Here is a 27158-nt window from a genome sequence, read left to right as displayed (position 1 = left end):
GGTCTTATGTCCTCTTGTGTGTGTCTCATTGTGTGTAAAGATGGTCTTATGTCCTCTTGTGTGTGTCTCATTGTGTGTAAAGATGGTCTTATGTCGTCTCTCGTATATTTAGAGCATTTAAATGATTTTATTTCTTTGTTTCCTGATATTTTGGTGAAATAAAATACTGTCGGATTCAATCGATGATTGTATTTGTTTTTTTTGGTAATTCTGCCGATCTCGTATTTTCCCTGTTGTTTTTTAAACTTCACAGAGTTTTGTGTTTTTCATCTGTGAGAAATCAGGTTCTGAGATTTCATGAGATTTCATTTCTTTTGTTGTGTTTTATGAGTCACATGACCCTTGACTTTTAGCGACAAACTCTCTCTCTCTCTCTATCTATCTATATATATATATATATATATAGATATATGTAAGATGAGATAAGATATTCCTTTATTGTCCCACATGGGGAAATTTCATTGGTGCAACGCAGGAAGATACAGAGGTTGATACAGAAGAACAGATCACTTATAGGAAGTCTGAAAAACACTTTCAGTAGAAGATCTCCTATAAATAAATGAAAACTCACATAGACAAATAAATAAATAAATACATAAATACCATGTCATGTGATCACGACAGTAATTGCACATGAATATGTGTCACGACGGCACATGGATTGCACATGAAATTCACAGTAATTGCACATATGACACACATGGTTAGGTCAGTATTGTGAGTGTTCAGGACTAACAGTGTTTGTTATAAAGTCTGACAGCAGCAGAAGGAAAGACCTGCGAAACCTTTCCTTCACACAGCGAGGGTGGATCAGTCTCTCACTGAAGCTGCTCTCCAGAGAGGACAGAGTGTCCTGCAGGGGACAGAGTGTCCTGCAGGGGACAGAGTGTCCTGCAGGGGACAGAGTGTTCTGCAGGGGACAGAGTGTCCTGCAGGGGACAGAGTGTCCTGCAGGGGACAGAGTGTCCTGCAGGGGACAGAGTGTTCTGCAGGGGACAGAGTGTCCTGCAGGGGGCGACACTCATGGTCCAGCATAGATGTGAGTTTAGCCAGGACCCTTCTGTCCCCCACCTCCTGCACCGAGTCCAGAGCACAGCCCAGGACAGAGCTGTGTCCAGCTTCTTCCTCTGTGATGACCACACCTACAGGAGCTGATGCACCACAGAGGAGGAGAAGGTCTTCAGGAGCGGCCCTGTCAGGAGTGGCCCTGTCAGGAGCGGCCCTGTCAGGAGCGGCCCTGTCAGGAGCGGCCCTGTCAGGAGCGGCCCTGTCAGAAATGGCCTTGTCAGGAGTGGCCCTGTCAGGAGTGGCCCTGTCAGGAGTGGCCCTGTCAGGAGTGGCCCTGTCAGGAGTGACCCTGTCAGGAATGGCCCTGTCAGGAGCGGCCCTGTCACTCCAAAAGACCTGAGTGTCCTCAGGAGGTGGAGTCGACTCTGGCTCGTCCTGTTCAGTCTGTGTTATGAGTCCAGTTTGTGGTTCAGATGAAACACCAGGTCCTTGTATGAGTCACTGTCTCAATGTCCCGTCCCTGGATGTTCTCTGGTGAGGGGGGCGTGGCGTCTGCGGAAATCCACCACCATCTCCTTGGTCTATATATATATATATATATATATATATATATATATATATATATATATATATATGTGACTCGCCACCGCAATTGTCGGACCATGTCGGCCTCGGTGAAACTGAGAAAAACAGCATTTTACTTTTTTTTCCCCAAATTTGTGATTTTCATTTCTTTGCAGAATGTGCTAGTTGAAGTTATGAATAAGCCCCTGTGTGCTTCAGATAACACTATTGGTTGTCTTAAACGTATACATTAAGCTGTTAAAAATGTGGAGTTTTCGGGTCTTTTTCCTGCTCTCCTGGGGGGCGTCACCTTTTTCTAGCCAACGTGTTGTTTACATTTTCCACCAATCAGCTGTGATCCGCATGGCAGCTGCTGCTCCGTGTTTTCCTCTCATTACTCCAGACCGTCTGCAGAGCACAGTCTTCAGAGCTTACATTTCCTGGACTACATTGCAACGGAACTGTTTACTCAGGTACACTTTTACTTTACTACTAAATTATTGCTTTAACGCTGTGTTTTAAGGCGGTCTCGTGATCACTTTAGAATCTTACTTGTCTGCTCCGGTGGAGCTAATGCTAAGCTAACATGTTGCTTCAGTGCACTCTGCAATACGGGCTTAATGTGACTACTTGCTGTTATCACCATGTTATCGGGTTATTTTTCGGCGTGGGTTAGCCCGTGGGTTGTGTGGGTCGTGCTTTGTGTCTATTATATGGTGCTAAACCGGCTGTTAGCCCCACAGCCCGGAGCTAAACGCAGCTATTCGGAGCTAAGTTGTAAGCTAAACTTTGAAATGTTTTCGGGTTATTTTTCGGCGTTTTGTCTGTACAAATTATATACTTATGTAGTATTTCTTGACCCGTGGGTCGTGCTTTGTGTCTGTTTTATGGTGCTAAACCTGCTGTTAGGCCCACAGCCCGGAGCTAAACGCAGCTATTCGGAGCTAAGTTGTAAGCTAAACTTTGCTATGTTATCGGGTTATTTTTCGGCGTGGGTTGGCCCGTGGGTTGTGTGGGTCGTGCTTTGTGTGTGTTTTATGGTGCTAAACCGGCTGTTAGCCCCACAGCCTGGAGCTAAACGCAGCTATTCGGAGCTAAGTTGTAAGCTAAACTTTGCTATGTTATCGGGTTATTTTTCGGCGAGGGAAGAGAAAAAAACTACAACTCCCGATACCACTTCTGGTCACGTGGCTTACGTACGTTGCACGTCACGCACGCACTGCGTCACTCGAACCAATCACGCGCTTGCCTGGCCATTATCAGCTTCCTGTGTGTCTCTCCGTGCACGGTGTTGGGAGAGACAACAGGACGGCTGAACCAGGTAAGCTTTGCGACTAAAACACCCGCTTTTAATCACTTTAATGTGCGCCGGTTTTAAACTCGAGTGTATGTTTATGTTTTGGTGTGCTGTTCTGCAAGTGTTTTGCTTTTACGAGCAGTGTTATCTCAAGTGAGCTAGCTAGCCCCGCTAGCCGAGGGCAGATGTCCCAATATCTCCGCGTTTTGCATCTTAAATACACCGTTAACGTCACAATGTGAACTGTTATCTGTGAAGCGTGTTATTCCCATATTACTGTTAACCCTAATCCTTTTATCCCCCTTTTCAGAATTGGCAAAGACACCCTGACTGACATGACCTGTCTCTACGTGAAGTCTGCTAAGGAGCGTGGTAAGTGTAAAACATTATTTTGGTGATTTTCATGTTTTAATGATTAGAGTATAATTAACCATAAGCAACATCTGTTTTTCAGGTGAGCCTGCAGTTTGTACATCAAGCTTCAGATCACTGTGGAAACAGCTTCTCCCACACATCAGAAGCTGCAGGCCACGCACAGATCATCAGATTATCAAGCGAGCATACATGAAGACCAGGGTTGACACTTTGGAAGACATCGCTGAGGTTAGTTTATATTATTTGACTACTGTAATGTGTAAACATTAGCCTGGCAAAACTTCAGTGCTGCTCTCTGCTTAAGATATGTTTCTTCTGTTCTCATTTTTTTTACAGTGTCGCCCTTGTCATCAGGGAGTGGAAAACAGCTCTCCTGAGTCTCACCTCAATATCCCACAGCTTGTTGGAACGGCGGATGGCAAAGTGTTTGTCAAGAACTTGGACTGGCAGAAGCATCTGAGTCCCTTCTTCAGACGGCTTCCAAAGATCAAGAGTTATCAGCACTTCAGGTATTTATATTGAAACTCTCACATTGTGTTAAAAAATAAAATAGTTAATGAGTGTTTTATGTGAAATAGTTAGCCATTTCTTAAATGTCCTGTTATTTGTTTACAGCTTTGATGCCAAGAGCCGAGAGTCACAGCACAGAAGAGTGCACAGAGGAAGAAGAGGATGAGGATGTGATCTCTGATGTAATTGGACTCTGGTGGTGTACATATCATATCTATTATCTCATATCTCATATATTCAAAGCCATGGACCCGTTGCAGTTCGTATACCTGGCCCTGGCATCTGTTTATAAGAGTTCTTCTATTAAGAGTGTTTTTTAAACTTCCTATAAGTTACTGTCCTTTCCCCCTGTATCTACTGCGTTGTAACATTAAAGGCTATTTTATCTTATCTTTTGTTGTTTGTGTTGAATCATTCAGTGCACCATTGTTGGTGAATCACCTGTGAATTATGTTTATCGACAAATGCAATGAACCCTATTCTGATTCTGATTCTTTGATTCTATTCAGGGCCTTTTGTAATCCAAGTATTTCCATTTTAATATAGTAACTTCTAATTCTGATTAGAGTCCAGTTACCATCAATAACAACACTCCTCTTGAGTCTTGAGTGACAGCTGTAGGGGGAGGTGGTGTCAGTGTGACAGGGGGAGGGCTTATCTCAATGAGATGCAAATGAGCCCCGCCCCCTGTGACTCTGGGCTCACTCCGGTGAGAAACTTTAGAGGCCGTTTTCTCAGTGAATGGGTTTGAGAGTTGTTTACATTCAAATGACCACAACTTACTCAAATATGATCAGATCTACATGAGTGAGACATCATTGGAAAGCTTTGAATTCACACTTTCAGAATCCGTGAATAACTCAAAATGTCTCCGGGTAGACATGTAACTGGATTAGCCACGGTCAGTCACATATATATATATATATATATATATATATATATCACTTCAGCTCTGAAACGTCTCCAACTAAGAGATGGTCTTCACCGTCTTCGCCGTCTTCGTCGTCTTCGTCTTCTTCACTGACTCAAACACACTCTTTATGATCATAATCTGATTTCTGGCGTAATCAGATTATCAATATAAACATATAATATTGAATACTCTGTGGAAATGATGAAGGAAAATGAACTCATGAAATACTTTGTTTGGATTGTACTTCTCAAAACTGTTTCTGTAAAAATAGTAGTATTCCACTCCACTGTCTCGTGTACATGTACAGTAGTTGTAGTATTTCAGTAGTATTCCTCTGTCTCGTGTACATGTACAGTAGTTGTAGTATTTCAGTAGTATTCCTCTGTCTCGTGTACATGTACAGTAGTTGTAGTATTTCAGTAGTATTCCTCTGTCTCGTGTACATGTACAGTAGTTGTAGTATTTCAGTAGTATTCCTCTGTCTCGTGTACATGTACAGTAGTTGTTGTATTTCAGTAGTATTCCTCTGTCTCGTGTACATGTACAGTAGTTGTAGTATTTCAGTAGTATTCCTCTGTCTCGTGTACATGTACAGTAGTTGTAGTATTTCAGTAGTATTCCTCTGTCTCGTGTACATGTACAGTAGTTGTAGTATTTCAGTAGTATTCCTCTGTCTCGTGTACATGTACAGTAGTTGTAGTATTTCAGTAGTATTCTTCTGTCTCCTGTACATGTACAGTAGTTGTAGTATTTCAGTAGTATTCCTCTGTCTCGTGTACATGTACAGTAGTTGTTGTATTTCAGTAGTATTCCTCTGTCTCGTGTACATGTACAGTAGTTGTAGTATTTCAGTAGTATTCCTCTGTCTCGTGTACATGTACAGTAGTTGTAGTATTTCAGTAGTATTCCTCTGTCTCGTGTACATGTACAGTAGTTGTAGTATTTCAGTAGTATTCCTCTGTCTCGTGTACATGTACAGTAGTTGTAGTATTTCAGTAGTATTCCTCTGTCTCGTGTACATGTGCAGTAGTTGTAGTATTTCAGTAGTATTCCTCTGTCTCGTGTACATGTACAGTAGTTGTAGTATTTCAGTAGTATTCCTCTGTCTCGTGTACATGTACAGTAGTTGTAGTATTTCAGTAGTATTCTTCTGTCTCCTGTACATGTACAGTAGTTGTAGTATTTCAGTAGTATTCCTCTGTCTCGTGTACATGTACAGTAGTTGTAGTATTTCAGTAGTATTCTTCTGTCTCCTGTACATGTACAGTAGTTGTTGTATTTCAGTAGTATTCCTCTGTCTCGTGTACATGTACAGTAGTTGTAGTATTTCAGTAGTATTCCTCTGTCTCGTGTACATGTACAGTAGTTGTAGTATTTCAGTAGTATTCCTCTGTCTCGTGTACATGTACAGTAGTTGTAGTATTTCAGTAGTATTCTTCTGTCTCCTGTACATGTACAGTAGTTGTAGTATTTCAGTAGTATTCCTCTGTCTCGTGTACATGTACAGTAGTTGTAGTATTTCAGTAGTATTCCTCTGTCTCGTGTACATGTACAGTAGTTGTAGTATTTCAGTAGTATTCCTCTGTCTCGTGTACATGTGCAGTAGTTGTAGTATTTCAGTAGTATTCCTCTGTCTCGTGTACATGTACAGTAGTTGTAGTATTTCAGTAGTATTCCTCTGTCTCGTGTACATGTACAGTAGTTGTTGTATTTCAGTAGTATTCCTCTGTCTCGTGTACATGTGCAGTAGTTGTAGTATTTCAGTAGTATTCCTCTGTCTCGTGTACATGTACAGTAGTTGTTGTATTTCAGTAGTATTCCTCTGTCTCGTGTACATGTACAGTAGTTGTAGTATTTCAGTAGTATTCCTCTGTCTCGTGTACATGTACAGTAGTTGTAGTATTCCAGTAGTATTCCTCTGTCTCGTGTACATGTACAGTAGTTGTAGTATTTCAGTAGTATTCCTCTGTCTCGTGTACATGTACAGTAGTTGTAGTATTTCAGTAGTATTCCACTGTCTCGTGTACATGTGCAGTAGTTGTAGTATTTCAGTAGTATTCCTCTGTCTCGTGTACATGTGCAGTAGTTGTAGTATTTCAGTAGTATTCCTCTGTCTCGTGTACATGTACAGTAGTTGTAGTATTTCAGTAGTATTCCTCTGTCTCGTGTACATGTACAGTAGTTGTAGTATTTCAGTAGTATTCCTCTGTCTCGTGTACATGTACAGTAGTTGTAGTATTTCAGTAGTATTCCTCTGTCTCGTGTACATGTACAGTAGTTGTAGTATTTCAGTAGTATTCCTCTGTCTCGTGTACATGTACAGTAGTTGTTGTATTTCAGTAGTATTCCTCTGTCTCGTGTACATGTACAGTAGTTGTAGTATTTCAGTAGTATTCCACTGTCTCGTGTACATGTACAGTAGTTGTTGTATTTCAGTAGTATTCCTCTGTCTCGTGTACATGTACAGTAGTTGTAGTATTTCAGTAGTATTCCTCTGTCTCGTGTACATGTGCAGTAGTTGTAGTATTTCAGTAGTATTCCTCTGTCTCGTGTACATGTACAGTAGTTGTTGTATTTCAGTAGTATTCCACTGTCTCGTGTACATGTACAGTAGTTGTTGTATTTCAGTAGTATTCCACTGTCTCGTGTACATGTACAGTAGTTGTAGTATTTCAGTAGTATTCCTCTGTCTCGTGTACATGTACAGTAGTTGTAGTATTTCAGTAGTATTCCTCTGTCTCGTGTACATGTGCAGTAGTTGTAGTATTTCAGTAGTATTCCTCTGTCTCGTGTACATGTGCAGTAGTTGTAGTATTTCAGTAGTATTCCTCTGTCTCGTGTACATGTACAGTAGTTGTAGTATTTCAGTAGTATTCCTCTGTCTCGTGTACATGTACAGTAGTTGTAGTATTTCAGTAGTATTCCTCTGTCTCGTGTACATGTACAGTAGTTGTAGTATTTCAGTAGTATTCCTCTGTCTCGTGTACATGTACAGTAGTTGTAGTATTTCAGTAGTATTCCTCTGTCTCGTGTACATGTACAGTAGTTGTAGTATTTCAGTAGTATTCTTCTGTCTCGTGTACATGTACAGTAGTTGTTGTATTTCAGTAGTATTCCACTCCAAGCGCATTGCAGTGCCTCCCTCCTGGCCTGTGATTGGCTGAGGAGCGAGATCACGTGACCTCACACTTGAACGATTGTTGCTTTATGAAAACCTCCACTGCTTTTCCCCTCTTTTTATTCTTCTCTTCCTCCTCTTCCTCCTCTCTCTTCCTCCTCTCTTCCTCCTCTTCTTCCTCTTTTCCTCTTCCTCCTCTTCCTCCTCTCTTCCTCCTCTCTTCCTCCTCTTCCTCCTCTCTTCCTCCTCTTCCTCCTCTCTCTTCCTCCTCTCTTCCTCCTCTTCTTCCTCTCTTCCTCTTCCTCCTCTTCCTCCTCTCTTCCTCCTCTTCCTCCTCTCTTCCTCCTCTTCCTCCTCTTCCTCCTCTCTTCCTCCTCTTCCTCTTCTCTTCCTCCTCTCTTCCTCCTCTTCCTCTTCTCTTCCTCCTCTTTCTCCTCTCTTCCTCCTCTCTTCCTCCTCTCTTCCCTTCCTCCTCTTCCTCCTCTCTTCCTCCTCTTCCTCCTCTCTTCCTCCTCTTCCTCCTCTCTTCCTCCTCTTCCTCCTCTCTTCCTCCTCTTCCTCATCTCTTCCTCCTCTCTTCCTCCTCTTTCTCCTCTCCTCCTCCTCTCTTCCTCCTCTTCCTCCTCTCTTCCTCCTCTCCTCTCTTCCTCCTCTTCCTCCTCTCTTCCTCCTCTTCCTCCTCTCTTCCTCCTCTTCCTCCTCTCTTCCTCCTCTTCTTCCTCTCTTCCTCTTCCTCCTCTTCCTCCTCTCTTCCTCCACTTCCTCTTCTCTTCCTCCTCTTCCTCCTCTTCCTCCTCTTCCTCCTCTTCCTCTTCTCTTCCTCCTCTTCCTCCTCTCTTCCTCCTCTTCCTCCTCTCTTCCCCCTCTCTTCCTCCTCTCTTCCTCCTCTTCCTCTTCCTCCTCTCTTCCTCCTCTTCCTCATCTCTTCCTCCTCTTCCTCTTCCTCCTCTTCCTCCTCTCTTCCTCCTCTCTTCCTCCTCTCTTCCTCCTCTCTTCCTCCTCTTCCTCCTCTCTTCCTCCTCTCTTCCTCCTCTTCCTCCTCTCTTCCTCCTCTCTTCCTCCTCTTCCTCCTCTCTTCCTCCTCTCTTCCTCCTCTTCCTCCTCTTCCTCCTCTTCCTCCTCTCTTCCTCCTCTCTTCCTCCTCTTCCTCCTCTCTTCCTCCTCTCTTCCTCCTCTTCCTCCTCTTCCTCCTCTTCCTCCTCTTCCCCCTCTCTTCCTCCTCTCTTCCTCCTCTTCCTCCTCTCTTCCTCCACTTCCTCTTCTCTTCCTCCTCTTCCTCCTCTTCCTCCTCTCTTCCTCCTCTTCCTCTTCTCTTCCTCCTCTTCCTCCTCTCTTCCTCCTCTTCCTCCTCTCTTCCCCCTCTCTTCCTCCTCTCTTCCTCCTCTCTTCCTCCTCTTCCTCTTCCTCATCTCTTCCTCCTCTTCCTCTTCCTCCTCTTCCTCCTCTCTTCCTCCTCTCTTCCTCCTCTCTTCCTCCTCTCTTCCTCCTCTTCCTCCTCTCTTCCTCCTCTTCCTCCTCTTCCTCCTCTTCCCCCTCTCTTCCTCCTCTTCCTCCTCTCTTCCTCCTCTTCCTCCTCTTCCTCCTCTTCCTCCTCTTCCCCCTCTCTTCCTCCTCTCTTCCTCCTCTCTTCCTCCTCTCTTCCTCCTCTTCCTCCTCTCTTCCTCCTCTTCCTCCTCTTCCTCCTCTTCCCCCTCTCTTCCTCCTCTTCCTCCCCTCTTCCTCCTCTTCCTCCTCTTCCTCCTCTTCCTCTGGTGCAGAAGGTGTAAAATGTAGTGGTTATTTTTAGACTCTTCTTTTAACAAACATCAGCAGAAGTTTGGACCGCTGGGTTTTAATGTAAAGCGGGCCTGGACCGGGCCTGGACCGGGCCTGGACCGGGCCTGGACCGGGCCTGGACCGGGCCTGGACCGGGCCTGGACCGGGCCTGGACCGGGCCTGGTTTAGATCTCCTTCTCTTAAAGCTAATGTAAGTATTAATGTGTAAATAATTATAATATAAATACAGTATCACCTGCTCCACAAATACTTCACTCACAGAAACGTCACCGTCACTTTCTGTAACTCAACTGTAAAAACATTTGTCTTCATTAGATTTAAATAGTTTTTCTTTTGGACTTTTAAATGTACTTTATTCATTTCTCAGTGTTTTATGTTACACCAAAGCGACTTCTGTGTTTGTGAATTCTGTTCATTGACGATGGAAATAAACCTCTTCTCATTCTCCTTTTGGCCCCTCCTTCTGGCCCCTCCTTCTGGCCCCTCCTTTTGGCCCCTCCTTCTGGCCCCTCCTTCTGGCCCCTCCTTCTGGCCCCTCCTTCTGGCCCCTGGGTCTTTCAGACTGTGTCAGACTTTGGCCCTTCTTTTGGAGGCTCTTCAGACTCCTGATGATGACGATGATACTGTACAAGGTGCGCGCGCCTTAACTTCACTGACGCATGTGCGCGGAGGCCCCGCCCCCACGTGCCGCTTCCGCTTTGTCCCGTTTAAAAAAAGTCAAGGCCAATGATTTATCAAACTCCTATTATCAAGAAAATGTCACGCGAAGGGCACCTTGCGCTCGTGCGCTCCTCACGCGCGCACACGCCTCTTGGACTCTGACGCACGGCCCACGCACGGCCCACGCACGGCCCACGCACGGCCCACGCACGGCCCACGCACGCCCCTGTTTCCGCGCGGCAGAAGTAGAAAAGCTTTGGCGCTTTTGTCGCAGCCACAGTCGCGCTCTGCAGCGTGAGTCCCGCGGATTGTTTCCGTCCCGCCGCCGCCGCCGCCGCCGCCGCCGCCGCTTCACTCATGGTGAGTCTGTCGCGCGCTCCGGCCGCGCTGGGGGTTTGTCTGTGGGATTTTCACTGACAGAAGTGTCAAAGTGCAACTTTGTCTTGGGGGAAAAAAGAGTGAAAAGTGAAAAGCTAAGTTAAAGTTTAGTGTAAAAGTGTCGCTGTCCGCGGTGCTGAAACTCGCTTTGCGTCATTACGCACGGAGCGCGCGCTTTACTTTGTACAGTTCTGAACTCAAATGCATCACGGGACGAGTTCAAATGTTTGATCTGAACCAGGCTCAGAATTCACTTCATGTTCTTTCCGTTGTTTGGAGTTTGTTTTGTGACAGAAAATCTGCGGTTTCACAGAAAACACGTGTTCATCTGTGTCCTCCCGGTACCGTGTCCTCCCGGTACCGTCTCCCCCACCACACACGGGTCTGTGTCCTGTTTGGTCCCGTTTGGCCCGGGACAAAGAAGTGCGCGTGTCGTGAGCCCACGCGCTTCACTGCGACATTCTGCCGCATCAGCGTTTTCCTGCGCGTACTGTACCACCCGTGCCGCGCGTGCCGCCCGTGCCGCCCGTGCCGCGCGTGCCGCCCGTGCCGCCCGTGCCGCCCGTGCCGCGCGTGCCGCCCGTGCCGCCCGTGCCGCGCGCCCTGCGCGGACGTGACGTGCGGAAGGTTTGGAGATGTTCATCTGGACGGAACCGTGAGGTTCTGATGACGCGGCCGCAGGAGAGAAACATTGGTTTGTTTGGACCTGCGCGTGTCACTGAGAATATTTGCCAAGTCAGCAATTTTATTCATTTATTTTGTTTTTAAAAAATGCTGAAAGTATTTTCTAGAATCCTGCTGATGTTTTCTTTCTAATCCTTTTACAGCTGATATTATTATAATTAATAATAATAATAATAATATTAATAATAATGGTAATATTATTATTATTATTATTATTAATGATAATAAGTAAACATAACTAAAGGTTTATTGAGTATTCAAAGACTTTAGTCCGCAGATTATAAAGTGTCTTTTACATTTGCTCTTCTTTCCTCTGGTTTTTCCTTTTTGTTGAACGGGATTTTGCTGAATCAGCATTTGTACAAATGCTTATAATCAACTACATTTTCATCTGAAACGGAAATAGATTATTCTGAAAGGATTATTATTATTATTATTATTATTATTATCATTATTATTATAATTATCATTATTATCATTTATTGCGTCTGTCACTCAAACGTCTGAGGCCCAGAAAATACATCTAACTTTGAATTACTTTTAACTTTTAACTAAGGGACAATGTTCACAAATATGAAACATAAAAACACTTATAACAACCGTTATAAGTATAAGTATATAAGTATAAAAACACTAACACACCGTGAACGAGGCGCAGCTGCGGCTTTGACGCGGCGGAATCGGACCGGAAGTGTTTAAAGTGTTTAAAGTGTTTAAAGTGTTTAAAGTGTTTAAAGTGTTTAAAGTGTTTAAAGTGTTTAAAGTGTTTAAGCTTCTTTCTTTTCTGCCTCTGGAACAATCAGCTTTAATTTAACAGTGAATTCTTTCCAAAATCAACGTTTGGAAATGTTGAAACTGAAAACTGTTTTTTAATCTGGACTCACCGGCCTCCAGGAAACATCTTTTATTTTTTAATTGAATAATCTTAATTCATCTATATTTTGTTCTCTTCTCCGGTGATGACCACAACAAACGAGCTGGAAAAAATCCACATGAAAAGAGAGAACTAAATAAACGAAGCAGAATCCACAGGAATTCCCCGGTCTATCCCCGGTCTATCCCCGGTCTATCCCCGGACTATCCCCGGTCTATCCCCGGTCTATCCCCGGTCTATCCCCGGTCTATCCCCGGACTATCCCCGGTCTATCCCCGGTCTATCCCCGGTCTATCCCCGGTCTATCCCCGCTCATGGCCCCTCTTGGCTGTTCTTGTTTATTCTCGTTCTCAAACCCAGATCTTACTCCATGTCCCAGTCTGTCCCCGGTCTGTCCCCGGTCAGTCCCCGGTCAGTCCCCGGTCAGTCCCCGGTCCCCGTTCTGAGCCCTGAGCCCCTGTCGCTTCTCCCGTGGCCCGGCTCGGAGCCCCGGTCCCTCGGGACACTGCAGCAGATTGTGTCGACCATAAAGCAGCACCGCTCAATGACACCGCGGGAAATGGTCCGTAAAATTAAAGAATCCAGCACAAATCTCCCCCCGCTCCTCCCCCCGGTCCCCGCGCGCGTTCCCCCCGTCACGTCACGTCACCTCCGCCGCGGCTCCGGGACAGTAGATCCGCGCATTCAGCACTTTTACCGCGCAGCGAATGGAGCCGGCGTTAATTCAATCTTTCTCCAATCTCACGCGAATCAATGTGAGGCGCGTGCGCGCGCGCGCGCGTGGCCGTGGACTGGGCGCGTGCGGGTCGGTTTGCTGCAGTCGTGACTCTTGAGTGTGATCCAGGTCCAGAGGAAACAAAGAACTCGTGTTTTCAGGTATTCAGACTTTAAGCGTCTTGACACTTCAGCGCCTGGACACTTCAGCTCCTGGACACTTCAGCTCCTGGACACTTCAGCTCCTGGACACTTCAGCTCCTGGACACTTCAGCTCCTGGACACTTCAGCTCCTGGACACTTCAGCTCCTGGACACTTCAGCTCCTGGACACTTCAGCTCCTGGACACTTCAGCTCCTGGACAAAGGGTCAAAGTTCTTATTGTTCATGTCACAATGTGATGAGAACGTTTAATGTTCTTAAATCTCCACTTCAAAGGCTAAAATCCGGTGTTAAGCCTCGTGTCCCGTGCGTGTCCCGTGCGTGTCCCGTGCGTGTCCCGTGCGTGTCCCGTGTGTGTCCCGTGCGTGTCCCGTGCGTGTCCCGTGTGTCCGGTGTTTTCCGCAGTGCAGCTTTAAAGACTCGGCCTGACTCAGACTCATGTTCTTTTATAAACTGAAAACTGTTAATTTCAGAAAGAATCAGAATCACAAAAGGTTTATTCTCATTGTCATGAACAGGAACTTGTCCTGGTGCAACATAAAACAATGAATAAGTAAAAAAGAGAAACAATTTAAATCTGCTGTAGGATCAAAATAACAATAAGATAAGAATAAAAATAAAAACAGCCTTAATATGTAAACAAATGTACAGTTTGTCCAAATCAACGCATAATAAGGATTCATTTATACACTTTATTGTCTCTGTAAGGAAATTTGTCCTCTGCGTTTGACCCATGTTCAGAGCCTCTGGGGCCTCTCCTCAGGAGCCCGGGACCAGCTCCAGATCTTTATGCTGATGGTCAGGACCTGCTGGAGGTTTTTACCTATTGTGCATGTTTTTTGTGTAGTAATGACCGGTCCCGGGGGCCCCGCTCAGAGGCCCCCACACAGAGGCCCCGCTCAGAGGCCCCCACACAGAGGCCCCCGCTCAGAGGCCCCCACTCATAGGCCCTTGTACAGCTGATTTGATCCACTGCTACATTGTATTAATACTCTTGACCCTGTGGGAAACGTGGTCGCGCATGCGCGTATGTTTAGGCTTTCGAGGGATTCGAAATAAAATGTCTCCAAATGTTTCCAAGAGACTAAACTCAACATCTGAGGTTCACACAAAGCTCAGCTTTTATGATCAGCTTTTTTTAACTTTTGACTTTAATGTTGCGCCGCGGGAAACTCCAGAAGTGATGAATGAAACGTCGCGTCACCTGCGCTTCGCTTCACGCACATTCACGCACATTCACGCACGTTCACGCACGTTCACGCACATTCACGCACATTCACGCACATTCACGCACGTTCACGCACGTTCACGCACGTTCACGCACATTCACGCACGTTCACGCACGTTCACGCACATTCAGGCACGTTCACGCACATTCACGCACATTCACGCACGTTCACGCACATTCACGCACATTCACGCACATTCACACACGTTCACGCACAGACGTAGCCGCGCACGCACTCTCCCGGTCTGTGTCCGTGCCGCTCCTGACGCTGTGTCCGTGTCTCCGCAGGACCTCCACGAGCAGCGGGACATGTCCAAGCCGGCCCCGAGTGTCCCAGCACCGGGCAGCTTCTCCACGGCTCCCGCAGCTCCGAGCCCCCCGCAGCCCGACGGAGCACACCGGGCCGACAGCAGCGCGCACGCCGCCAACAACGACAGCAGAAGTTTGGCGGAGAGAACCGGGGACGCGGACAGTAACCGGGCCTACGGGACCTTCAAGACCCCGGCCCCGGCCCCGGCCCCACCGCCTCCGGAGCAGAACAACTGGACCGTCCCGAGCCAGAACCCGATCCAGACCATGAGCCAGACCACCATCATCCTGGGCACAGACGGCAGCGCGAGCGTGCAGCCCGGGCCCAGCGCCACGGTAAGTCCCGCTGCACCGGAGGATACTTTACCAGAATATTCTGAATACTTCAAATACTTCACACTTTATATTTTATTATAAAAACAACACAAGTTAAAGCAGCTTTTTTGTCTGTTTCACTTTTGTTTGTATGGGAAAAACGGCACTGCCCGGTACTTCCCGGTACTTCCCGGTACTGTCCAGAACTGTCCGGTACTGCCCGGTACTGCCCGGTACTGCCCGGTACTGCCCGGTACTGCCCGGTGCTGCCCGGTCCGGCGCTGATCAAACAAGACCAAAAGAAAGAGTGATTATGAGGTCCTGGGCCTCAGTCCTGGGCCTCAGTCCTGGGCCTCGGTCCTGGGCCTCGGTCCTGGGCCTCGGTCCTGGTCTGCAGCTCGGCTCACATGAGGACAAATGTTGGTTCTGTGGATCTCCATCAGTTCAAATCATATCTGTATTTTAATTGATGGTGTTTCAATAAAATATGGTGGTTTTATCGGATAAAGTTCGAGGGCTCTTTTCTGTCCCTCAAAGAGGAAACTCTTTAAATAATGAGCAAATATCTAACTTTTCCTCAGATGTTTCTCAGTCTGTCACAATGTAACATCTAAATAAGCTTTGTTTGTGCTAAAGCTCCAGGGGAGTCTCTGTGACGGTCAACACTTCTTCTTCTTCTTCTTCTTCTTCTTCTTCTTCTTCTTCTTCTTCTTCTTCTTCTTCTTCTTCTTCTTCTTCTTCTTCTTCTTCTTCTTCTTCTTCTTCTTCTTCTTCTTCTTCTTCTTCAGACTTCTCCTGATGTTTAAGTTTTAAAAGAGGGGTGGAGCCTACATGAGGGGCGGAGCCTGCGTCCTCGTGTTCCCGCGCGCATCCTGGGCCTCCACAGAATGATGAGCCTTTAGAGCCCACCGTTTCACGCACTGTTCTCTACGAGCTGTGATGACGTCATTACTCTAATAATAATAATATTAATAATAATAATAATAATAATATTAATCACAATAATAACACTTTATCGGTCACTTTTTATTTGCTTTATTTCATTGGGTCAGAGCAGATTTATGACCGTCTGGAACAAACACTTTGTGTCTAGTGTTGATTCTTTATTTTCTCCTCTCGGAGCTCCTGAGGGCCAGACCTGCGTGAGGGCCCGGGCTGCACTGCGTGAGTGTGCGTGAGGGCCCGGGCCGCTCTGCGTGAGGCCCCGGGCCGCTCTGCGTGAGGGCCCGGGCTGCACTGCGTGAGGGTGCGTGAGGGCCCGGGCTGCACTGCGTGAGGGCCCGGGCCGCTCTGCGTGAGTGTGCGTGAGGGCCCGGGCCGCTCTGCGTGAGGCCCCGGGCCGCTCTGCGTGAGGGCCCGGGCTGCACTGCGTGAGGGCCCGGGCTGCACTGCGTGAGGGCCCGGGCCGCTCTGCGTGAGGGTGCGTGAGGGCCCGGGCCGCTCTGCGTGAGGGCCCGGGCCCCGCGTCAAACGCATCCTGTCCACGCGTCTCCGAAACGCGCGCGCACACTTTCCAAACTCCCTTTTCCCGCCACTCTTCTCCTTTCCCGCGCCAGGACCCTCCTCGTGCACCCTCCCTCCCCCTCCCTCCCCCTGCCCCCCCCTCCCTCCCCCTCACACGCTCGTGACATGATTTCATTTCCGCGCGTGACATAATCACACGCGCCTTGTATTCGCTTCAGTTGAGCGCGCCTCAAAGCGCCGGGAGGCGGCGGTGGCGCGTTCCGGTGCGTGACCGGAGATTGCGGGTCATTAGCACCGCGCGCACGCGCGTGATAACACGGAGGAGTTTAATTACTCCAGACTTTTATATTTGTGTCTATTTGTGTGAGGGGCCCGTGGGTTAGAAAAATGGGCTTTAAAAATATATTGATGATGTTCTAATTATCACTGCGTCTGAGAAGCCACAAAACTGAACATGACCTCGTCACGGCCTCGGCTCATGTCACAACCGTCGCCATCACAACCGTCGCCATCACAACCGTCGCCATCACAGCCGTCGCCATCACAGCCGTCGCCATCACAACCGTCGCCATCACAGCCGTCGCCATCACAACCGTCGCCATCACAACCGTCGCCATCACAACCGTCGCCATCACAACCGTCGCCATCACAACCGTCGCCATCACAACCGTCGCCATCACAACCGTCGCCATCACAACCGTCGCCATCACAACCGTCGCCATCACAACCGTCGCCATCACAACCGTCGCCATCACAGCCGTCGCCATCACAACCGTCGCCATCACAACCGTCGCCATCACAACCGTCGCCATTACAACCGTCGCCATCACAACCGTCGCCATCACAACCGTCGCCATCACAACCGTCGCCATCACAACCGTCGCCATCACAACCGTCGCCTGTTATTTCACAGTGTTGAGCTTTATTTGTTGTCATTTTTTTGCTGTGTCAGTAAAAACTCTAAAGTCTAAAGTCTGTTATGTTCCTGTTGCCGTGGCGCCTGCTGTCGTTAGTGTTGTCCTTAGATGAGCTTTTCTTTCATGTTTGGGCCTAAAGTAAAAGTTAAACTGGCTTTTGAAATCAAACATAAAATAGAAGGACTCGAGACAAAAAGTGAAATATTCCAAAGTATTTATTTCGTATATTTAGGTACAAATATTTTTAACTCTCACTGGTTTAAATATTTTCAGTGGTGATTTAGTTCAACGTCCTGGAATGAAACGGACCATTAAACGTGTCACTTGTGGATCATGTGACCAGTGTGGCTCCGGTACGTCCGAGGGTCCCGAGGGTCCCGAGGGTCCCGGGTCCGAGGGTCCAAAGTGGCTTTAACTGTTCTGAGCATAAAACACAACATGATGAAGGTTCTGAGTGAGATATAAACAGTTTAAACACAAACAATATGAATATAAGAAGCAGTTAAAAGTCTAAAGTACAAATATAGACATTTCAGTTCTATTTTCTGCAGTTTGAGCCAAAAAACAGTTTTATAAATGACTCGGCAGTTTGTCTTTGAAATAAAAATATATATTTTTTTGCCTTAAAATTGTATTTTTGCTTCACAAAAGTATAATTAGTCTTAAAGTGTGTGATATTTGTGTGGATAAAAGTAAAAACTAGATAATGTGCAATCGCTGAAGCCATTGCAAGTGTCTGCATTCTTGCGTAAAAGTACTTCATGTGTGTAAAAGTACTACATGTGTGTAAAAGTACTACATGTGTGTAGTAAAGACTTTATTCTTGTTTGGCTCGAGCCATGGAATGGAATACTGGAGTCTATTGTTCTTCCCCTGGGGGCGCGGCCCTGGGGGCGCGGCCCTGGGGGCGTGGCCCTGGGGGCGCGGCGCCGTGTGGATCCACAAGCTCCATTTTATTGGAGTTTGGGCGAACCCGATGTGTCGATGTCCCATGTGTGACTTTCATCCATGTTCAGAGTCTGAACATGAAGAACAGGAATAAGAACAATAGACTCACATTCCATTCCATGGCTCGAGCCAAACAAGAATAAAGACTTTACTACACACATGTAGTACTTTTACACACATGTAGTACTTTCACACACATGTAGTACTTTCACACACATGTAGTACTTTTACACACATGTAGTACTTTCACACACATGTAGTACTTTTACACACATGTAGTACTTTTACACACATGTAGTACTTTTACACACATGTAGTACTTTCACACACATGTAGTACTTTTACACACATGTAGTACTTTTACACACATGTAGTACTTTCACACACATGTAGTACTTTCACACACATGTAGTACTTTTACACACATGTAGTACTTTTACACACATGTAGTACTTTCACACACATGTAGTACTTTTACACACATGTAGAACTTTTACACACCTGTAGTACTTTTACACACATGTAGTACATGACACACATGTAGTACTTTTACACACCTGTAGTACTTTCACACACATGTAGTACTTTTACACACATGTACACACATCTAGTACTTTTACACACATGTACACACATGTAGTACTTTTACACACATGTAGTACTTTTACACACATGTACACACATGTAGTACTTTTACACACATGTAGTACTTTTACACACATGTACACACATGTAGTACTTTTACACACATGTACACACATGTAGTACTTTTACACACATGTAGTACTTTTACACACATGTACACACATGTAGTACTTTTACACACATTTAGTACTTTTACACACATGTACACACATGTAGTACTTTTACACACATGTACACACATGTAGTACTTTTACACACATGTACACACATGTAGTACTTTTACACACATGTACACACATGTAGTACTTTTACACACATGTACACACATGTAGTACTTTTACACACATGTAGTACTTTTACGCAAGAATGCAGACACTCACAATGGCTTCAGCCATTGCACATTATCTAGTTTTTAATAATATTTTGCAAATAAAAGGTACAATACATTCCTAATGCTATGTTCAGACTCATAGACTGACATAGACGCCATTGGCTCGGCCCCAACTCCAATAAAATGGAGCTTGTGAGAACGCCCGTCGCAACAGCGCCACCTTGAGCATAAAAGAGAAAACATGAAACTCTTAATCTTTGGCCTAGGCACATGACACTTGGGATATTGATAGAGCTACTGTGACCTCTGACCTGTGAGGAGTAAAACACACCTGGAGCATCGCTCTATGATAAACAGGAAGTCAGCCATGTTGAATCAAAGTGGCGCCGCCACGCTTGACTTTCTTTTTTCAAAATCGTACTTGTCCTGGGTTTTTGTCCAATCGAGGTCAAACACAACACTTTTTGCATCTAAAGACATTGAAAATTAATAAAAATCCCCAAAAAATTAAATATTCCTCATATCCTTATATATATTCCCATTCATTTCAATGGGGGAAAATACTGATACTTTTGCAAATAATGCAAAAAGTACAAGTTGTACAAATGTCAGAAGTAATAGCTCCTAAGATGGTGAAAGCGATCGTAAAGAGGTGAAACTTATTGAAATTGGTGAAAGTGTTAAGGAGGTGAAACACGTCAAAAATCAGGAAAATCCTGGAACATATAGTGTCTTTATGACATCAGCACACACTCAACTATTAGTGTGTTAAATGTGTTTGAAACAGCTCTGATGTCACAGCGCCCCCTGGAGGACGCTCACATGTGTCTGAGGACAGCGCCCCCTGGAGGACGCTCACATGTGTCTGAGGACAGCGCCCCCTGGAGGACGCTCACATGTGTCTGAGGACAGCGCCCCCTGGAGGACGCTCACATGTGTCTGAGGACAGCGCCCCCTGGAGGACGCTCACATGTGTCTGAGGACAGCGCCCCCTGGAGGACGCTCACATGTGTCTGAGGACAGCGCCCCCTGGAGGACGCTCACATGTGTCTGAGGACAGCGCCCCCTGGAGGACGCTCACATGTGTCTGAGGACAGCACCCCTGGAGGACGCTCACATGTGTCTGAGGACAGCGCCCCCTGGAGGACGCTCACATGTGTCTGAGGACAGCGCCCCCTGGAGGACGCTCACATGTCTCTGAGGACAGCACCCCTGGAGGACGCTCACATGTGTCTGAGGACAGCGTCCCCTGGAGGACGCTCACATGTGTCTGAGGACATCACCCCTGGAGGACGCTCACATGTGTCTGAGGACAGCGCCCCCTGGAGGACGCTCACATGTGTCTGAGGACAGCGCCCCCTGGAGGACGCTCACATGTCTCTGAGGACAGCACCCCTGGAGGACGCTCACATGTGTCTGAGGACAGCGTCCCCTGGAGGACGCTCACATGTGTCTGAGGACAGCACGCCCCCTGGAGGACGCTCACATGTGTCTGAGGACAGCGCCCCCTGGAGGACGCTCACATGTCTCTGAGGACAGCGCCCCCTGGAGGACGCTCTCATATGTCTGAGGACAGCGCCCCCTGGAGGACGCTCACATGTGTCTGAGGACAGCGCCCCCTGGAGGACGCTCTCATGTGTCTGAGGACAGCGCCCCCTGGAGGACGCTCTCATATGTCTGAGGACAGCGCCCCCTGGAGGACGCTCACATGTGTCTGAGGACAGCGCCCCCTGGAGGACGCTCTCATGTGTCTGAGGACAGCGCCCCTGGAGGACGCTCACATGTCTCTTAAGACAGCGCCCCCTGGAGGACGCTCACATGTGTCTGAGGACAGCGCCCCCTGGAGGACGCTCACATGTCTCTGAGGACAGCGCCCCCTGGAGGACGCTCTCATATGTCTGAGGACAGCGCCCCCTGGAGGATGCTCACATGTGTCTGAGGACAGCGCCCCCTGGAGGACGCTCACATGTGTCTGAGCACAGCGCCCCCTGGAGGACGCTCACATGTGTCTGAGGACAGCACCCCTGGAGGATGCTCACATGTGTCTGAGGACAGCGCCCCATGGAGGACGCTCACATGTGTCTGAGGACAGCGCCCCATGGAGGACGCTCTCATGTGTCTGAGGACAGCGCCCCCTGGAGGACGCTCTCATTTGTCTGAGGACAGCGCCCCCTGGAGGACGCTCACATGTGTCAGAGGACAGCGCCCCCTGGAGGACGCTCTCATGTGTCTGAGGACAGCGCCCCCTGGAGGACGCTCTCATGTGTCTGAGGACAGCGCCCCCTGGAGGACGCTCTCATTTGTCTGAGGACAGCGCCCCCTGGAGGACGCTCACATGTGTCAGAGGACAGCGCCCCCTGGAGGACGCTCTCATGTGTCTGAGGACAGCACCGCCTGGAGGACGCTCTCATGTGTCCGAGGACAGCGTCCCCTGGAGGACGCTCACATGTGTCTGAGGACAGCGCCGCCTGGAGGACGCTCTCATGTGTCTGAGGACAGCGCCCCCTGGAGGACTCTCACATGTGTCTGAGGACAGCACCCCTGGAGGACGCTCTCATGTGTCTGAGGACAGCGCCCCCTGGAGGACTGATGTTTCACTCTTGTCTTCTCCACAGATTGAAGACGAGGACGAGGGCGGAGATGAAAACAAAGCCAGAGGAAACTGGTCCAACAAACTGGACTTCATCTTGTCCATGGTGGGCTACGCTGTGGGACTCGGGAACGTCTGGAGGTTTCCGTACTTGGCCTTTCAGAACGGAGGAGGTGAGTTTGCTTCAGAACCAGACAAATCAGACCAGAGTTTGAGTCGACTGCCCGTTTAGAGCTCAAATAAATACAGTAACTGTGGTTCTTCTGCCTCCTGGTTCTTTCTGTGGTTCCCAGGGGCCTTCCTGATCCCGTACCTGACCATGTTGGGCATCGCTGGGATCCCCATCTTCCTGATGGAGGTGTCGCTGGGACAGTTTGCGAGCCAGGGGCCCGTGTCTGTGTGGAAGTGCATCCCGGCTCTGCAAGGTAATCTGCCCGGCCCCCAAGGGCCCACAGGGGCCCGGCTGCAGGGCCCTCAGGGGCCACCAGAGGCACTGGGCTGACGCACATCCAGGGTCATGTTTGTTTAAGTTTAGAAATATCATGAAATCAAAGTCATTGAGTGAAAATGTGAACACTCAAATTCAGTGGAATAACAATGTTTCCTGAAGCTGGTGCAAATGTGCTCCACCTGACCCATGTGCCACACCTAACCCGTGTGTTCCACCTGACCCATGTGCCACACCTGACCCGCGTGTTCCACCTGACCCATGTGCCACACCTGACCCATGTGTTCCACCTGACCCATGTGCCACACCTAACCCGTGTGTTCCACCTGACCCATGTGCCACACCTGACCCATGTGTTCCACCTGACCCATGTGCCACACCCGACCCATGTGCTCCACCTGACCCATGTGCTCCACTTGACCCATGTGCTACACCTGACCCATGTGCCACACCTGACCCATATGCTCCACCTGATACATGTGCTACACCTGACCCATGTGCCACACCTGACCCATATGCCCCACCTGACACATGTGCTACACCTGACCCATGTGCCACACCTGACCCATATGCTCCACCTGACACATGTGCTACACCTGACCCATGTGCCACACCTGACCCATGTGCTCCACCTGACACACGTGTTCCACCTGACCCATGTGCTACACCTGACCCATGTGCCACACCAGACCGATGTGCCACAACTGACCCCTGACCCCTAATCCTGTCTAATAGCCCTGCCCTAACCCCTGTCTGTCTCTCATGTCTGACCTTTAGAGCGTCCCGTGACCCTGGCGCACACTCACAGCGCCATCTATAGGTCCAGTGTCGCTGTTTCAGAGTCAAACACTGATATTCCACATGTTTCATCTTCATGTGAATAAATGTATGTGTCGTGTGTTCAGCGTGTTCAGTGTGTTCAGTGTGTTCAGTGTGTTCAGCGTGTTCAGTGTGTTCAGTGTGTTCAGAGTGTGTTCAGCGTGTTCAGTGTGTTCAGTGTGTTCAGAGTGTGTTCAGCGTGTTCAGTGTGTTCAGTGTGTTCAGAGTGTGTTCAGCGTGTTCAGCATGTTCAGCGTGTTCAGTGCGTTCAGCATGTGTTCAGTGTGTTCAGTGTGTTCAGAGTGTGCTCAGCGTGTTCAGCGTGTTCAGTGTGTTCAGTGTGCGTTCAGTGTGCGTTCAGCGTGCGTTAAGTGTGTTCAGTGTGTTCAGTGAGTTCAGTGCGTTCAGTGAGTTCAGTGCGTTCAGTGAGTTCAGTGCTTTCAGTGCGTTCAGTGTGTGTTCAGTGTGTTCAGCGTGTGTTCAGTGTGTTCAGTGCGTTCAGTGCATTCAGCGCGTTCAGCGTGTTCAGCGTGTGTTCAATGTGTTCAGTGTGTTCAGTGCGTTCAGTGCGTTCAGTGCGTTCAGCATGTGTTCAGTGTGTTCAGTGCGTTCAGTGCGTTCAGTGTTTTCAGTGCGTTCAGTGCGTTCAGTGTGTTCAGCGTGTGTTCAATGTGTTCAGTGTGTTCAGTGTGTTCAGTGCGTTCAGTGCGTTCAGTGCGTTCAGCATGTGTTCAGTGTGTTCAGTGCGTTCAGTGCGTTCAGTGTTTTCAGTGTGTTCAGTGCGTTCAGTGTGAGTTCAGCGTGTGTTCAGTGTGTTCAGTGTATTCAGTGTGTGTTCAGCGTGTGTTCAGTGTGTTCAGTGTGTGTTCAGCGTGTGTTCAGTGCGTGTTCAGTGTGTTCAGTGTGTGTTCAGTGTGAGTTCAGTGCATGTTCAGTGTGTGTTCAGTGTGTGTTATGTGTGTTCAGTGTGTGTTCAGTGTGTGTTCAGTGTGTGTTCAGTGTGTTCAGCGTGTGTTCAGTGTGTTCAGTTTGTGCGTTCAGTGTGTGTTCAGTGTGTTCAGTGTGTGCGTTAAGTGTGCGTTCAGCGTGTGTTCAGTGTGTTCAGTGTGTTCAGCGTGTGTTCAGTGTGTTCGTTCAGAGTGTGTTCAGCGTGTGTTCAGCGTGTGTTCAGTGTGTTCTGTGTGTTCAGCGTGTGTTCAGTGTGTTCAGTGTGTTCAGTGTGTTCAGTGTGTTCAGCGTGTGTTCAGTGTGTTCAGTGTGTTCAGCGTGTGTTCAGTGTGTTCGTTCAGAGTGTGTTCAGCGTGTGTTCAGTGTGTTCTGTGTGTTCAGCGTGTGTTCTGTGTGTTCAGCGTGTGTTCAGTGTGTTCAGTGTGTTCAGTGTGTTCAGTGTGTTCGTTCAGAGTGTGTTCAGTGTGTTCAGTGTGTGCGTCCGCCCCGTGCCTCTGCGCTGCTCCTTGTGTGTCGTTGTGTTTCCTTCTCCTCAGTAATGGCGCATCTGTGGTTGTCTCGTTTATGTATTTTAGGTTGCGGGATTGCCATGTTGATAATATCTGTCTTGATTGCCATATACTATAACATAATTATGTGCTGGACACTGTACTACCTGTTCGCTTCGTTGAAGGGAGATCTGCCGTGGGCGCATTGCAAGAACGAGTGGAACACGCACGAATGTAAAGACAAAGACATGCTCGCGCTCGGTGAGTACCTCATATCTACATCATATCTACATCATATCTACATCATATCTACATCATATCTCCATCATATCTACATCATATCTACATCATATCTCCATCATATCTACATCATATCTCCATCATATCTACATCATATCTACATCATATCTCCATCATATCTACATCATATCTACATCATATCTACATCATATCTCCATCATATCTACATCATATCTACATCATATCTCCATCATATCTACATCATATCTCCATCATATCTACATCATATCTCCATCATATCTACATCATATCTACATCATATCTACATCATATCTCCATCATATCTACATCATATCTCCATCATATCTACATCATATCTCCATCATATCTACATCATATCTCCATCATATCTACATCATATCTACATCATATCTACATCATATCTACATCATATCTACCTCATATCTACCTCATATCTACATCATATCTACATCATATCTACATCATATCTACATCATATCTCCATCATATCTCCATCATATCTACATCATATCTCCATCATATCTACATCATATCTCCATCATATCTCCATCATATCTACATCATATCTACATCATATCTCCATCATATCTACATCATATCTCCATCATATCTCCATCATATCTCCATCATATCTACATCATATCTCCATCATATCTACATCATATCTCCATCATATCTACATCATATCTCCATCATATCTACATCATATTTACATCATATCTACATCATATCTCCATCATATCTACATCATATCTCCATCATATCTACATCATATCTCCATCATATCTCCATCATATTTACATCATATCTCCATCATATCTACATCATATCTCCATCATATCTACATCATATCTCCATCATATCTCCATCATATCTACATCATATCTACATCATATCTCCATCATATCTACATCATATCTCCATCATATCTACATCATATCTCCATCATATCTACATCATATCTCCATCATATCTCCATCATATCTACATCATATCTCCATCATATCTACATCATATCTACATCATATCTACATCATATCTACATCATATCTACATCATATCTCCATCATATCTACATCATATCTACATCATATCTCCATCATATCTACATCATATCTCCATCATATCTACATCATATCTACATCATATCTCCATCATATCTCCATCATATCTACATCATATCTCCATCATATCTACATCATATCTCCATCATATCTACATCATATCTCCATCATATCTACATCATATCTACATCATATCTCCATCATATCTACATCATATCTCCATCATATCTACATCATATCTCCATCATATCTCCATCATATCTACATCATATCTCCATCATATCTACATCATATCTACATCATATCTACATCATATCTACATCATATCTACATCATATCTACATCATATCTCCATCATATCTACATCATATCTACATCATATCTACATCATATCTACATCATATCTACATCATATCTCCATCATATCTACATCATATCTCCATCATATCTCCATCATATCTACATCATATCTCCATCATATCTCCATCATATCTACATCATATCTACATCATATCTCCATCATATCTCCATCATATCTACATCATATCTACATCATATCTCCATCATATCTCCATCATATCTACATCATATCTACATCATATCTACATCATATCTCCATCATATCTACATCATATCTCCATCATATCTCCATCATATCTACATCATATCTCCATCATATCTACATCATATCTCCATCATATCTACATCATATCTACATCATATCTCCATCATATCTACATCATATCTCCATCATATCTACATCATATCTCCATCATATCTACATCATATCTCCATCATATCTCCATCATATCTACATCATATCTACATCATATCTACATCATATCTACATCATATCTACATCATATCTCCATCATATCTACATCATATCTCCATCATATCTCCATCATATCTACATCATATCTACATCATATCTCCATCATATCTACATCATATCTCCATCATATCTCCATCATATCTACATCATATCTCCATCATATCTACATCATATCTACATCATATCTCCATCATATCTACATCATATCTCCATCATATCTACATCATATCTCCATCATATCTCCATCATATCTACATCATATCTCCATCATATCTACATCATATCTCCATCATATCTACATCATATCTACATCATATCTACATCATATCTCCATCATATCTACATCATATCTCCATCATATCTCCATCATATCTACATCATATCTACATCATATCTCCATCATATCTACATCATATCTCCATCATATCTCCATCATATCTCCATCATATCTACATCATATCTCCATCATATCTACATCATATCTCCATCATATC

At 46.3% G+C, this 27158-nt stretch overlaps 1 protein-coding gene across 1 annotated transcript in view; it reads left to right on the top strand.

Annotated features, from left to right (window-relative positions):
• The first annotated feature begins 14533 nt into the window (after nt 1-14533).
• The window catches only part of slc6a5 (solute carrier family 6 member 5), a 50805-nt gene continuing 38180 nt past the window's right edge, over nt 14534-27158 (top strand). The window contains exons 1-4 of the mRNA XM_072465606.1: nt 14534-14906; nt 21806-21953; nt 22074-22205; nt 24571-24744. Of these exons, the coding sequence (XP_072321707.1) occupies nt 14571-14906; nt 21806-21953; nt 22074-22205; nt 24571-24744 (790 nt within the window). The 5' untranslated portion in view covers nt 14534-14570. The remainder of the gene's footprint in view (nt 14907-21805; nt 21954-22073; nt 22206-24570; nt 24745-27158) is intronic.

The sequence above is a fragment of the Eucyclogobius newberryi genome, unplaced genomic scaffold (genome assembly GCF_026437365.1).
Source record: "Eucyclogobius newberryi isolate DKJ021-1_F unplaced genomic scaffold, fEucNew1.0.hap1 SCAF_5, whole genome shotgun sequence".
Classification (NCBI taxonomy): domain Eukaryota; kingdom Metazoa; phylum Chordata; class Actinopteri; order Gobiiformes; family Gobiidae; genus Eucyclogobius; species Eucyclogobius newberryi.
The sequence above is the reverse complement of the archived record's forward strand: the minus strand, read 5'-3'. Positions and strand labels throughout refer to the sequence as shown.